The 14,178-nt window shown below is 41.5% G+C and overlaps 1 protein-coding gene and 1 pseudogene across 6 annotated transcripts; both read left to right on the top strand.

Annotated features, from left to right (window-relative positions):
- Nucleotides 1-14,178, top strand: part of LOC123131639 (receptor kinase-like protein Xa21) — a 38,174-nt pseudogene that overhangs the window by 16,109 nt on the left and 7,887 nt on the right.
- On the top strand, nucleotides 4,285-9,727 carry LOC123131640 (transcription termination factor MTERF15, mitochondrial). 6 transcript variants are annotated; one of them, XR_006464257.1, is made up of 4 exons: nucleotides 4,285-5,128; nucleotides 5,274-5,423; nucleotides 6,633-6,746; nucleotides 7,689-8,000. XR_006464257.1 is itself a non-coding variant. In XM_044551308.1 (3 exons), the coding sequence occupies exons 1-3, from the start codon at nucleotides 4,673-4,675 to the stop codon at nucleotides 6,672-6,674; spliced, it is 648 nt and encodes a 215-aa protein (XP_044407243.1). In that variant the 5' UTR covers nucleotides 4,285-4,672; the 3' UTR covers nucleotides 6,675-6,953. The 6 variants fall into 6 exon arrangements, 3 of the variants coding, with proteins under 3 accessions (XP_044407243.1, XP_044407242.1, XP_044407241.1); XR_006464258.1 differs by adding an exon at nucleotides 8,365-9,727 and having other exon boundaries at nucleotides 4,285-6,746; nucleotides 7,689-7,732; XM_044551308.1 differs by lacking the exon at nucleotides 7,689-8,000 and having other exon boundaries at nucleotides 6,633-6,953.

Raw genomic sequence — 14,178 nt, 5'->3', positions numbered from 1 at the left:
TGTTATGATCCGTTAACCCCGAAGTGACAATAATCGGGATACTTACCGGCGATGACCGTAGTTTGAGGAGTTCATGTATTCACTATGTGTTAATGCTTTGTTCCGGTACTCTATTAAAAGGAGGCCTTAATATCCCTTAGTTTCCGTAAGGACCCCGCTGCCACGGGAGGGTAGGACAAAAGATGTCATGCAAGTTCTTTTCCATTAGCACGTATGACTATATTTGGAATACATGCCTACATTACATTGATGAACTGGAGCTAGTTCTGTGTCACCCTAGGTTATGACTGTTACATGATGAACCACATCCGGCATAATTCTCCATCACCGATCCATTGCCTATGAGCTTTCCATATATTGTTCTTCGCTTATTTACTTTTCCGTTGCTATTGCTATCATCACTACAAAATACCAGCCTAGAGTTGCCCCTGGTGGCCACCGGCGGCTGACAGGTTGGACCAACACTCAGAGGAGCACTGACACTACAAGAAATATGTCAACTAGTGACCTTCTGTCAGTGACCCTGGAAGAATTGGTCATATATCTATGACTATTTGAGACCAATTGGTCAAAAGCTGTTCGGGGGGCTCCAAACCCTAAACTGTAACGACCATTTTGGTCACAAAGGTCGTAATTTCCTTACACGAAATGGTCATAAAGCAGATAGCACTGGTCCGCTGCCTTATTTCTAACTGATCATGACCAATATAGATGGTCATAACCTTGTAAATTATGGTGGGTTGCTATGACTAGGCGCCACCTCATCAGTTTTGCCTACGTGTCATGTCCATGTGGCAGTTTTTGCCCTAGGTTGTGAAGCAACCTATATTTCTGTCATTCCCAAAATTCTCAAAAAAATCTCATAAATTCTTTGGGTCATATCTTCGTCAAATATGTAAAGAAAAACCTTCCTTGCCTAGTTCAAAAATAATTCAAAAATATTCATTTTCCTATTTTGTTCAGAACAACACTTTATGAAGGAAGTACTAGTTATATATTCTTGATTACCCTCGAAATTTTTGGGCACTTTTTCCTATCCAAATCGTTGCCTCATAAAAAAGTTTAGCTCCATTTTCCTAGCAAATCTTCCTCGGCAAATTTCCAAAGTTTTTGTTCACCTAGAAGCATTGTGAAGGAAGTATCATTTTTATATATCCAAATGACATGAAATTTATACAATTCCTTCATATGCCAAAATTATCACCCTCCTCCAAATTGCAACTCATTTAAATCATCTATGTGAGCCCAAGTTCAATTTATATTTTATGGCCAGATTGACACGTTGCAAAGCAAGTACTATCTAGACCCCTTCTATTACCCTAAAACTTTTTGAGCACTCTTCCATACCCAAATCATCGCCACATGATAATATTCAGCTCCATTTTCCTGGTAAATCTTTCTCAGAAAATTTCCAAAGTTTCTACCTCGAGAGAAACTTTGTGAAGTAAGTACTAGCTAGGCTTACCCAAATGGTACATGTATCCTGGATGGGGCTGATGCATACGTATCCTTTTAATTCCTTTTCCTTTTTGTACACTTAAATAAAAAAAATACCAATCTTGACTCAGGCCAAGAACCTGTATACTGATACCCATCACTTCAGATTTAATTGTCGAAATCATTTGGTATGAGGAAACACTGATGATACCCATTACTACAAACTGATCCCCTCCGATGCACCAATGTACAGCAACAAACCATTAAGCGCTAATTTCTCAGTGAGTCGGTTTATTGGATATTTCGTTCTTCAAAATGTTATTGTTTTAATTATTAGAGCGAGGTCTAAGAACCAAAATGCATGAGTTTAATCCGAATTAGTAACCATGGTTTTCCATGCTCTTGCATGTTTTGCATTTGAACCTTGCAGAAAACAGACACGGCGAGGATGCGCTGAAACTGGATGTAGTGTAGATGCATTCTGCTTTCTTCTTCCTTCCTGGTGATCGGTTGCTTGCTATGTATGTACTACAGTTAATGTGTGACATGCAAGGAGGCACACAAGCGTTGATGTTGCCTACCGGATTCTTTGTTGGCTCCTCTTGCTTTGATTATTTCGCACATTAAGCTCCATGCTTCCTCTTGCTGAAGACATGTTTGATCTGCGTTCAACGTCGGAGCTGAAAGTCTTGTATTCTGAATCTTTCCTTCCTGAGCTACAACCTAAGTGAACAAGCTATCTATAGTAGGTGAAAGTTGTTTCTGAATCTCTTGAACTTAATTGGCGAAGTCTGATTTTTATTCTCTAATGGCAGCCAAAACAATTTCATCAGTACTGATGTACCAGTACTGTTCTTTCTCTAAAGGTTATTGAGATTCAAATAGCAATCTTACCCAGTTCCCGAAGCAACGAGATTGCACCTATGAAATTCACAATTGTGCCGGCGAAAAGCACTTGAGAATCTTGATCGGGCCGATGGAAGAGCGACCCTTTGAAAGCGTCGTGCGCTGTTCTGCAGGGACGCAGCGAGCTGCCATGTTTAGTGCTCGTTTTTTCTAGACACGTCGCAGGAGTGTTTCAGGATGTTTCGTTATTAAATGGAGGAAAACGTCCATTATAAACCTTGAACTTATAGAGCTTAGCTAAATCAAACCCTCAATTCGGAATCCCTATAGTTGGTACGCTGAACTTATCAATCCCGGTCTAAATTAAACCTTGGAGCTATTTGGTGCACCGGGAAAGCGGTGATCCTGGGATTACATTTCTCAGTTCGTTTCTTTAGTGGGCCGGCCAGCCTGAAAAATATCCATAATCTTTTTTATGAATTTAAAAAATTAGGCATGATATTGAAAAATGTTCGCAAATCAGAAAAAATGTTCGGAAATTAAAAAATATTATTAAATACGAAAAACTTTGGGACTTTTGAAAAAAAATCGGAAATTAAAAAATATTATTAAACACGAAAAAACTTCAGGAGTTTGGATAAAATTTCGTGAGCACAAAATATGTTCGCAAATCTGAAAAAAATCGGAAATAAAAAAGATTCTTAAATTTGAAAAATCCTCAGGAGTTTGGAAAAATGTTCGCGAACTAAAAAATTGTTCGCAAAATTGAAAAGGTTTCTTGCATTTGAAAAAAAATCGTGAACTCCAAAAATGTTTTGAATATTAAAAAATGTTCATGAATTTGAAAAAAGATCAGGAACTCAATAAAATGAAAGAAATGTTCATGAGCTCAAAAAATGTTAGCAAATTTAAAAGGTGTTCTAAAAAAATTCATGAGTTTGAAGATTGTTTGCGAAGTTGAACAAATATCCACAAACTCAAAAAACTTTTGCGAAGTCAAAAGATATTTGTGAATTTGAATTAGATTTCATGATTTTTTTGAAAATATTCACAAGTTTGAAAGATGTTCATGATTCTAAAAACCACCTCTAGTCTCATGCGGGGCGCCCAGTAACTGATTTTTTTTGTATTCATGCCCACTTGCATAACAAACTTAAGCTTTTCTGTTAATCTCTTTCGGGCAATGGTCAATTTTCTACTGTCTAGATCTTTTTTTCTCTTTTGATTTTATGTTTCCGTAATTTATATTATCATTTTATATCCTTTTTGTTTATTTTTAATTTACATTTTCCTTAGGCATTTTTATTTACGTATTAATTTTTTCTTTCTTTCTTTCTTTCTTTTCTTTTTCGTTTTCTCCATTTTATTATCAGATTTTCTTTCTTAAACACACGAGCATTATATATCTACTTTGATGTATATTTACGAATATACAATGAGCATTTTACAAATACATGGTCAATTCTCTTAAATACATGGTGACAGCGTAGCAGCCTTGCCATTGATTCCCGCGGGAACCGAGGCGATGAGGACGACGAAACGGTGTCTCGCTGACTCGGCGGGCCCATCCCCGTTCGCGCAAAAATCGCTTTCCCCGGCGCCCCCCAGCGCACCAGGTGCCACCACGCTTCCTACGCATTACGATCGTGTTTGCTCGGCATTATTTCACTCGACGAACGAGCTTTAGATCTCGATTGCATTACATCGCCTGCCGTCTTTGGCCGGATCAATGCTCATTCTCTATTGGACAACATATTATCAAGGGTGTCTTTTTAGTCTATGTAAATAAATCATAAATAAAGAAAGATAAAGGAAAAAAACTCAAATATTTTTTTACGACAACAAAAACTCGTATGTACGGAGTTTCTATGGTTATTTTTAGGAGACAGGGTGCAGTATGTTTTTTTTCTGGCATATGAGTCGCTTCAGCCCAGCCCAGCCCAGCCCAGCCCATTATTAGATGCGAGTATGCGACAGACACTGATAGCCCAGCATCAAGGTCCAACCAGACCACGCAAATCCATCCCCATCACTCTCTCTCTCCCTCGCCGCCGGCGCCACCGCGCCGCCGACGACAGCAGTACGCCATGCTCCGCCTCCACAAGTACGTCCTCACCCAACTGCTACCTTCTTCCTCCGCCTCCGCCTCCGCCATCTCCCCTCTCAGCCGCCTCATCTCCGCCGCCGCGCCCGCCGTTTCCCCCACCCCTAGCAGCTTCGCCGTGGAGGAGTACCTCGTCGCCACCTGCGGCCTCATCCGACCCCAGGCCGCCAAGGCCTCCGCCAAGCTCTCCCACCTCAAATCCCCCGCCAAGCCCGACGCCGTCCTCGCCTTCCTCGCCGGCCTCGGCCTCTCCGGCGCCGACGTGGCCGCTTCCGCTCTAGATCCATGGTCTCCAAGCTGCAATACTACTTGCCTCTCTTTGGGTCCTCTGAGCACCTCCTCCGGGCCTTCAAGAGGAACCCCTACCTTCTCTCGTCTGACCTTGAGGGTGTGGTCAAGCCCAATGTCGCTTATCTGCACGAGTGCGGGCTAGGTGCTTGTGATATTGCCAAGCTATGCATCAGTCGACCAGGTCTGCTCGTCATCAATCCAGAGCGCTTCCAGGACATGGTGGCATATGCCGAAAACATAGGTGTGCCCTGTGGTTCTGGGATGTTCAGCCACGCGCTGCATGCTGTTGCGTGTTTCAGCAAAGAGGAGATCGCGGCCAGGGTGGACTACTTGAAGAACACGTTCATGTGGACGGATGCTGAGGTGGGCATTGCTGTTTCTAAGGCCCCATTGATACTGACGAGGTCCAAGGAATCGCTGCAGCGCAGGTCTGAGTTCCTCATCTCCAAGGTGGGGTTGGAACCGGCATATATTGCTTGTCATCCGGCAATGCTCACGTATAGCTTGGAGGGTCGGCTCAGACCCCGGTACTATGTTGTCAAATTTCTCAAGGAAAGTGGATTGCTAGATCATGACCGGGGCTACTTTGGTGCAGTCACGATCAGCGAGAAGGTATTCGTCGAGAAGTTCATATGCCCTCATAAGGATGCTGCACCGCATCTCGCTGAAGATTATGCAACAGCTTGCAGAGGGGAGGTTCCAGCTAGATTCAGTTTTACATGAACCAAGACTAATAAGAAAATTGGTATGTTCATTATGTCATTCAGTAGAGAAGAAACCATCACACTGCTGTGAAATGGCCATTTCAGTTTTGAATGCAATCCTCAATCAATATTTCCATGAAAGAATGGTCTCATTTTGGCCATAAAGATGATATGAAGTCTCTACTTTTCTTTGGATGGAAATTTTGAACCTCTTTTTCCTTGGGAAACAATTTTGGATTTGTTGATGTGCTGATCACTGTTGAGGATCCAGTTTTGATCTAGTTTGTTGGTTGCTTGCTTGCTTTAGTTCTTCTAAGCTGAAATATTCCTTCTGCCTGGAGTAGCTTTATTAGTAGCTTTCTTTATAAGATATTAACTGTTCTGAAAGCAGGCCATTGTTGACTAGTAGTTTGTATATCAGTTTTTTTTTTGTCTCTTGTAGTTTTGGATGACCTTCTGGGTGGTACTTTTCTAGGGGCATCTGATCTCGAAACTGAATAGTTGAGTACATCACCACGTGAACAGATATTTCTAACGCCCCGTTGCTTTTGTTGGAGAAGCAAATTGCCGCTTGCATGGTAATGGCATGGTGCTGACAAACAGAGGGCATTTCATACAACAAGGGAAGTTATGTTATGGTAACCTGAAAAAGGGTTATGGCATTACCATGTTAGTTTCTGCTATATCTTTTAGCTAATTTTATTCCATAAAAGCACTATCCATAATTCCATATAGATTGTGAGGGCATCTTTATCCTGTAGCATATTTGTTTAGGATAGTAAAGTGGGTCTTATGTACCATCACTTTTGCAAATTTCTATCTGGAAAGTTGGAATGGGAATAGGATGCCATGTAGTCTGGAATCTTGCAGAATTTCAGACATAGGAATTACTAGGTACCTCAGTCTACAAACCAACCTGTGTGAGGATGGTGCACATTTTGTTTGTTCCTGATGTGAGGCTGTAGAAGTTGTAGGAAATGAGATCTCAGGTGCGTCCTTGCATTTAAAGATCAGCTCTGTGTCGCCCTTCTCTGGTGCTTGTTGAAATTATAGAATCAACATTAATGAAATGTAGGAGAAGTGAACAGGTTGGCTGATGAAGTGACTTACCACCAGGTGACAAGATATGGGGTTCTTCCTCAAGCAAAAAGTGGCTGGGCAATAGGAGCATACTGATTGAATGTATTTGAATTTTTGCAATTGAAGATGTGCTGAAACTGCATGTTGATGGTGCTTTCTTCTTCTTCCAGGAAACGACGCGAAACATGTCGGCAATGGCTTTGATGCACTAATACATGATTCTGAAGGCTCTGTAAGTTGATGATGCCCTGAAGATTTAGTGACAAGTATGGCCTGATGCTGGCGTAAGTTTTATTCAGGGAAGCTCCTACTTGTCTCTTTTTTGAATTTTGCAAGTTAAAGTAAACCTTCTAGTATTATACTAGAGATTATAACATGGTGGCTGACGAGTTGCTGTCGCATGCCTCTCGGATTCATCAGCTCAGCTGAGTGAGGCAAACTGAACAAAATAGCAAGTCGAATAAAGTAGCAGCATCTTGTGCTTTAATCAATTCATACTTGGAGCTCCGTGTGCTTATATTTGAAAAAAATGAATGAATCGTGCATGCATGTAAACAGAAAGCGTGATGTAAATTTTCTATTCTGAATTCTGAATTTGAATCAGAGTTGATTGTTAACTCTAAATCATTCAGACTTCATGGGTTACACCCAAGTAAGTGTGAAGCTATAGTACTTTTTAAAAATCTTAACTTGAATCAGAGCAGAAAGTTAACACCAATCTTATAACAAAGTTTTTTGACTGTACTTTTTCCCTCCAACATGGCATGTTCTATATTTGGCTGCCAGAAACTAATACGGCTAACATTAATAGACGCTTCACTTCAGACTCTTCAGAGCCACAACTCAGTATTTTTCTATTATCACAGCGGCATCTCTATGACATTTGTTCTATGACTGTGGTTAACTAATTATGTTGACAAATCATGTTCTCGTCTTAAAAAATATCAATGATTAGAGGATTCTGAGCAAAAAGCCATTCTGTAGTTTTCATAAATGTCCAATTCAGTCTATTAAAATGGGCATATTTTCATACAGGTTCAGCAAAAGAGAAACATCATTTTTTAGTGCGAATAAAATTGTTTTACCCTATAATTTAAAGTGTGCATTTTTAGTATCTAATGTACTGAAGGCATGTGATGAATACCAATTGCAAATGCTAGCTGATTTTATCGTTCTTATTTCTGAAATTCTTTCTCCAATATTTTCTCTAAATGTTGGTTGTGCAGATCTGACACGGAAAATGAGAGGAACAATTTAGGGTGACATATTGGTGAGGAAGAATGACTGATTTCTTTTCTCTCTCGCTTCTGAGCACTATATGGTCCTACTTATTGTTGCATGGTTAACAATGCAAAGCACCAGTGGAGTTACACGTATAGTGCAAATGCGAGACAATAGAACGAATCTGAAGTTTTTCATCTCTGTTCCATAGAGACAATTGTTATAATTTTCGGGGTTAAAACAGGAGTTGTATTTTATCATCAACTGTCAGCACCTTGCCTTCATCATGTATTAAGTTTACTAGTGGCTTTTTTTTAGTCCGTTGCATGCTACTTTGGTCGCTGCTAGCTCTTGATGACTTTACCTCTCTGCCTTCACCATGTATTAAGTTTACTAGACTTTATTCCTTGGAAGGCAGAGAGGTAAGACATGGCAGGGCACTGGAGTTGTTGTCCCATTCTCTAATCCAAATCACCTGAACTCAAAGTTTTCAATTTACTGAATATCATGCGTGACATTTGAACATGGTTGAAAGCAGCATTGAAAACTAAACGCGTGGTTACAAGCTCAGATGTCACAAACAGTTGACCATTTTTACACATTTTTGCCATTGAGATTAACTGCATTTCTAAACATGAAAAATGTTTTGTCTTCTCATAAACCTACTGCAACTTGTTGCAGGCATCAGTCAACAACAAGTATGGAGAGGGTGAAGCAGCACTTGAAGAAAATTAATGAAGCAAAAGCTAATGCAGCACGCTCCTCGAGAGGCTGCATCCATCCCTGCCGTTGGCTGGCTGCTGGACAAAACTGGGGCTACGCATGATTGGTTAGACGCACTTGATCTTCTCGAACCTGGCCGGCGACGACAGAGGCAGCTCGAGCGGGCAGGTGACCTCCAGCCTGTGCGCGTCGCCGTGTGGCGGGTACTTGACCTCCCTGGCGAGCTTCAGCTGCAGCCGGAACACACCTCCCGCCGCGCTCTCCTTCACGAACTCCGCCACCCCGGCGCTTCCCAGAGGGGCGGCGCTCTCGCCCGACGACGCGACACGACGCGACGTTGTACACCTCCGTCTTCCACTGCCGGATGTTCCCGTGCGAGCCCCCCCCCCCCCCCCCCGCATCCTGACGCTGGCGAAGCGCTCGCCGGCGAAGAGCAGCTCTGCATCGAGCGGCGCACCAACCCTGGCGTGCATGGCCCAGTTCCGGTTGTGCATGGCGACGGCGAGGGAGATGTCGTAGGCGAGCATGGTGCCGTTGGGGCCGGTGAGGGCCAGGTGGGCGAGCGAGGCGTCCTCAACGGGGACGCGGACGGGAAGGACGAAGGCGTAGGCCGCGACGAGGATGGCAACCAGGAGAAGGAGGAGGAGGAGGATCAGGAGGCAGCGGTGGGGAGTGTGGCCCCGAGAGCCGTTGTCGGAGCAGCAACAGCAGACAAAACAGTCGCCGTCACCGCAGTCAGCAGGGCAGTCGCCGTCGCTCATGGTGCTGATTGTTTCTTGTTTGTGCCTGATCTGGTTCTGATCGATTGAGCAGCAGGGCAAAGCGATGTATGCATATATAGATTATGGGTCGCGCTAACTGCCACACGTGTGGCATATACGACATGCGCCCACACACCATGTGTGGTGTACGTAGGAGGCAGCCCACATGGATTGTGTGTGGGCGGACATTAGAATTGCCCACACGTGTGGGCGCGGCTATTTCGTGCCACACGTCCAACAAGTACTACTTATCTTCACCCCGTGTGTGTGGCACGAAGCAAAAATGCCCACACGTCATAGCGCAGCTACATTAAGTACTCCGCGGGATGACGGTTTAGTTGCCATCCTGGTTGGCAGATGTAGTTATCCGGTATGGCAACTGTAGTTATAAAAGCATGGCAACTCTATCTGTTTTGGTTAAATATAGTTGCCATGTCTAATTTATGATAGTTGCCGCGTGTAATCAAACCGTAGTTGCCGTGTGTGATTAGCTACTTGCCATATATGGTCAAAACAGTAGTTGCCATGTGTGTTTACCTAGTTGCCGCGTGTGGTCCAACCATAGTTGCCATGTATTGTTAATCATAGTTGCCATGTGCATTTATCTGGTTGCCACGTGCGCGCAACTGCAGTTGCCGTGTAGCAAAGAATCACAGTTGCCATGTGTGTGTACCGAGTTGCCACGTTCGCGTAACTGCAGTTCAGTTGCCATATGTGTACCGAGTTGCCACGTTCGCATAACTGCAGTTGCCATCCACAAGGTAGGAGTGTCGTGTGGGTGAAAAGCAGGTCGTCCAAACGCGCATGACCTAGGTGGTGGCTGTGTGGGTGAAAAGCAGTTTGCCCACACAACTCAGCTGGCAAACAGCATGGTGCGGGTGTGTGGGCAAACTCTCCAACGCCCACACACCAGCCCCGTCCTACATGGCACACCAAATCCATCTTTTCGTGTCAAGATTCGTGCAAAAGACAGTGAACGATGATTCAGGCGTGTGGGCGAGTTGGACAGCGCCCACACGTGTGGACGTTAACATTTCCGTAGATTATTAGAGATTAGAGATGAAAACGGATCCAACTCCAACGAGTCGATCGTAAGCAAGGTAAGAGCCGCAACACCTTCCATTTTCGATCATGATGGCGTTCCGGTGTTCGACTTCAAGTCGGATTAGGGAGGTGTCGATTTTGTTTGTAGCAAATATTTGGCCCTGGTCTAGTGCATACTCGTGTGCAAAATCTTGAATTGAGAATGTCCGTTACCGGTCGTGTCACAAAGTCGCTCTTAAATGGGGTTTATACAAAAAGGCTACTCTTATTGAGAGGTGTTTATACAAAGGTTGTGGAAAATAGATACGATCATACCGTGTGTAAAATTTGACACGACGAGAGGTCACCTTGTGTTTTTCTTTTTCTTTTGAAAGATAATATTTGCACCATCAGTAAACTCATTCTATTCACCTAAAAAATAAGAATTTAATTTTAGATTTAAGTATACTCATTTTTATTCAAATTAATTGCATGAGAATATCGCATTTGCATTTGAATACTCTAAAACTCCAAAGTATGATACTTGCAAAGTTCAAAAGATAGGTCCATATGTATTGAATTTTTGAATATTCCTCTTCCATCGATATTTTCACGGGAGTGGCGACACAGAGGAGAAGGTGTTTTCCTTATGTTCGAGTGTACAGTTTTAATAAATGATTTTCTGATTATTACATGGATTTTTGTAACCAGATATTTTAAATGACTCTTATCTATTATAAAGGTTCATCACCAGTACAAAGCATCCCGAACATAATAAGAATTACATTGAGGTCCCTCAACCAGCGAACAACCACTATGCTGCTAGGACGAGCCACCGACGCACCGCTATTGCCAATCGCTTACCGAAGCTGGGCTGACCTTGTCGATGATAGTCAAAAAGTCTTCATGCATGTGCCTCTAAGGGCCATCACTCCAGAGCCACAATTGTCATTATTGAACTATTTTCTTGATCTGAACTGACACAAATAACTCGTCGCCTTGCACTCACGGCATGAAACTCTAACCTCATGCCCACAAAAATCGGCCCTACAAGGACTAGACTGAGGTACCGGGGCCCCCCTCCTCGCCGTGGGTTGCCGGAGCGGCAGACACAAGTGAGGAGAGTCCACGAGCAGCAGAGCGTGGATGGAACGGACCTTCACCCTAGCCGCCACTAGTGAGAGGGAGGAATGTAATTGTTCGTGGTTTTGTAACCGAATTGACAAAGTCAAATATCTAGAGAGTATCACTCTAGTTTTCTTTTTGAGAAGGAGTATCACTTTAGTTAAAAGAAAAGGTTTTCAAGGCCCACTACGCTCACATTTTCCGGTTCGCCCAGACACGCAACTATAGTCTTGCTCGCCGCCGCCGCTCGTTTCCCCTGGCGCCCCTATTCCTCGCATTCAGCGAGTCTAACTTCTAGACTCGCTGAAGGGGTTGAGCAAGGTGGGCCGGCCCACGCGCCCGGAAGCCATAGCCTGTTTTTTTATATTTTTTGTTTTCGTTTTTTTGTTTATACTTTAAAATATTCTAATGTTGAACAAGTATTTTAAAAAACACTCCATAAAAATATTTGAAAAAAGTTGAAAAAGTATTTTAAAATGTTGAATGAGTATTCAAAAAATGTTGAATGAGTATTTCAAATATGTTAACCAAGTATTTGAAAATGTTGAACAAGTATTTTTTAAATGTTGAACAAGTATTTGAAGAAATGTTGAGCAAGTATTTGAAAAAATATTGATCATCTATATAAAAAAATGTTGAACAAGTATTTGAAAAATGTTGAACAAACGTTTGAAGAAATGTTGATCACGTATATAAAAATATTGAACAAGTATTTGAAAAATGTAAAATGAGCACTTAAAAAAATAGCATGTATATAAAAAATATTGAACCAATATTTGAAAAGTGTTGAACAAATATTTAAAAAACATGTTGAACAAGTATTTGAAAGTGTTGATCATGTATATAAAAATATTAAACAAGTTTTTGAAAAATGTTGAGAAAGTATTTCGAAAATAGCGAACAAGTATTTAAAAAATGTTGATGATGTATGTAAGAATGGAGAATGAAAAAACAAAAAGAAACGGAGAAGAAAAAAAAGAAAAATGAAACAACTCAGAGAAGAAAAAAGAAAAGAATGATGAATTGGAGAAGAAAACAAAATAAGAAGGAAAGAAATAAAGAAAAACAACGAAAAAAGAACTAAAAAATAAAATGGAAATAGAGAAAATTCAGCGACAAAGCAAAAGAAAAAGAAAAAGAAAACGTAGAAAAAAGGAGAAGAAACAGCGGAAAAACAACTTGTTTCGACTGAAGTAAGGCCGCCTTACTAGTACATCACGAACACGAGCCAAGCCCCTAGTGTCTAGGTGCGCATTTACTGTATTTACTGTGTGCGTTTGGAGCCGGCCCATTACTGTAGACCCCTTCTGCGAGATATTTCCTGGGTCTACCTGAAGCCGAGAAATAGCTTCGCAGAGGGTTGCGCGAGCTTTTTTGATTTCTGTACAGTATTTCTATCGGTTTTGGGAACCTTCCATAAGGTTCCTGAACCAAGTTTTCTATTTTTCTATTTTTTATCTTTTTTCTTTCATTTTTTGTTTTTTCCTTTTTTTTAGCGAAAGGACTTAGGTGCGGAGCCATCGCAGGTAGGTTAGCTTAAAGGGGTTAATCGAGACAAAGATACAAAAGAGTTTATACTGGTTCGGCCCCTCGCAACGAGGTAAAGGCTTACTCCAGTTTGGGGTTGTATTGCTTGGGTTTCGATTACCAGGGAGCGAATACGCTTGACCTAGTTCTTGACTTGTTGTTTCTTGAGTTAACCCGCCGCCGGGTCACCCCTTTATATACATAGGTTGATGCCTGGCGGCTTACAGAGTCCCGGCCGGCTCATACACAATGTGGCCGACTCGGTGACTAACTAAGCTTGCCTTACAATACAAGTTACACATATGGCGGTTCAGCCTCTTGGGCCTTAAGTCGCCTCTGGGTATTGGGCCTTTAATAGGCTTCCTTCATGACCCGCCATCTTCGTCTTTAAGTCGTCAATGGTATGACTCGGCCGCTCCTGGGTGGGTTATACTAATAATTATATCCCCAACAATGTATGTAACAATAATTTGGCCATGATACGACAAAAGAATTTTGCCATGGTACTCCAATTAAATTTGCCATGGTCCATAAATTAAGTATGCTATGATCCATATAGTAAGATTGCATGTTAGAGAAATAAAAAATAATTTACATGTGACGAAATGGTGGCAAACTATTTGAAACATGGCAAGTTTGCCATTGTTTTAGAAACTTGCAATGGAATAAAAAATTTAAAATTTTCCATGATATAACTAAATAAATTTGCCTTGAAGATGAAAGTAAAAATTGCCATGTATGTGAAGTAAAATTTGCCATGGCGAATAAAAAAGTGAAAAATGCCATGGCAATAAAAGTTTAAAATTTGCCATGGCAGTATAGGTAAATTTGCCATGCGAATAAGGGTAAATTTGCCATGGCAATAAAAATAAAAGGTGACATGGTGCAAAACAAAAATAGTTTGCCATGATTTAAGATTTTTTTTGCCATGGTGTGAAGTATGAATTTGTCATGAGTGAAAAAAAATAGAAATGCCATGGTCATAAAAAGAAAAAGTTGCCACGGCCAAAAATAATTAATCTTGTAAACAAAAGGCATGTAGACATTTTTTCTAAAAGTTGCCATGGCAAAGCAACACATTTTGTAATATGGCTAACATTGCAAATTTGCAATGGTAAAAAAAATCATCTATAATTCGACGAAAGTAAAAATTGCCATGGAAAAAATCGAAAGGAAAATTATGCCGTGTGTGTTAAATAATTTTGCATGGCAATAAATGTACTTTGCCATGTGAAATGAGTGAAAAATTGACATGACAAAAAAAAGTAAAAAAAATCCACGTCGATGAATGCAAATTTGCCATGGCAAAACAAAAGTAGAAAATTGGCATGGAAAA

The sequence above is a fragment of the Triticum aestivum genome, chromosome 6A (assembly GCF_018294505.1).
Source record: "Triticum aestivum cultivar Chinese Spring chromosome 6A, IWGSC CS RefSeq v2.1, whole genome shotgun sequence".
Lineage (NCBI taxonomy): Eukaryota > Viridiplantae > Streptophyta > Magnoliopsida > Poales > Poaceae > Triticum > Triticum aestivum.
This window is presented reverse-complemented; position numbering and strand designations above follow the sequence as displayed.

Excerpts from the sequence above, each read along its gene's own strand:
- LOC123131640 (XM_044551307.1), top strand. The coding sequence starts at position 4,673 with ATGGTCTCCAAGCTGCAATACTACTTGCCTCTCTTTGGGTCCTCTGAG. Across the intron at positions 5,129-5,273 it reads CTGAGTTCCTCATCTCCAAG|TCACGATCAGCGAGAAGGTA; the intron begins GTGGGGTTGGAA and ends ACTTTGGTGCAG.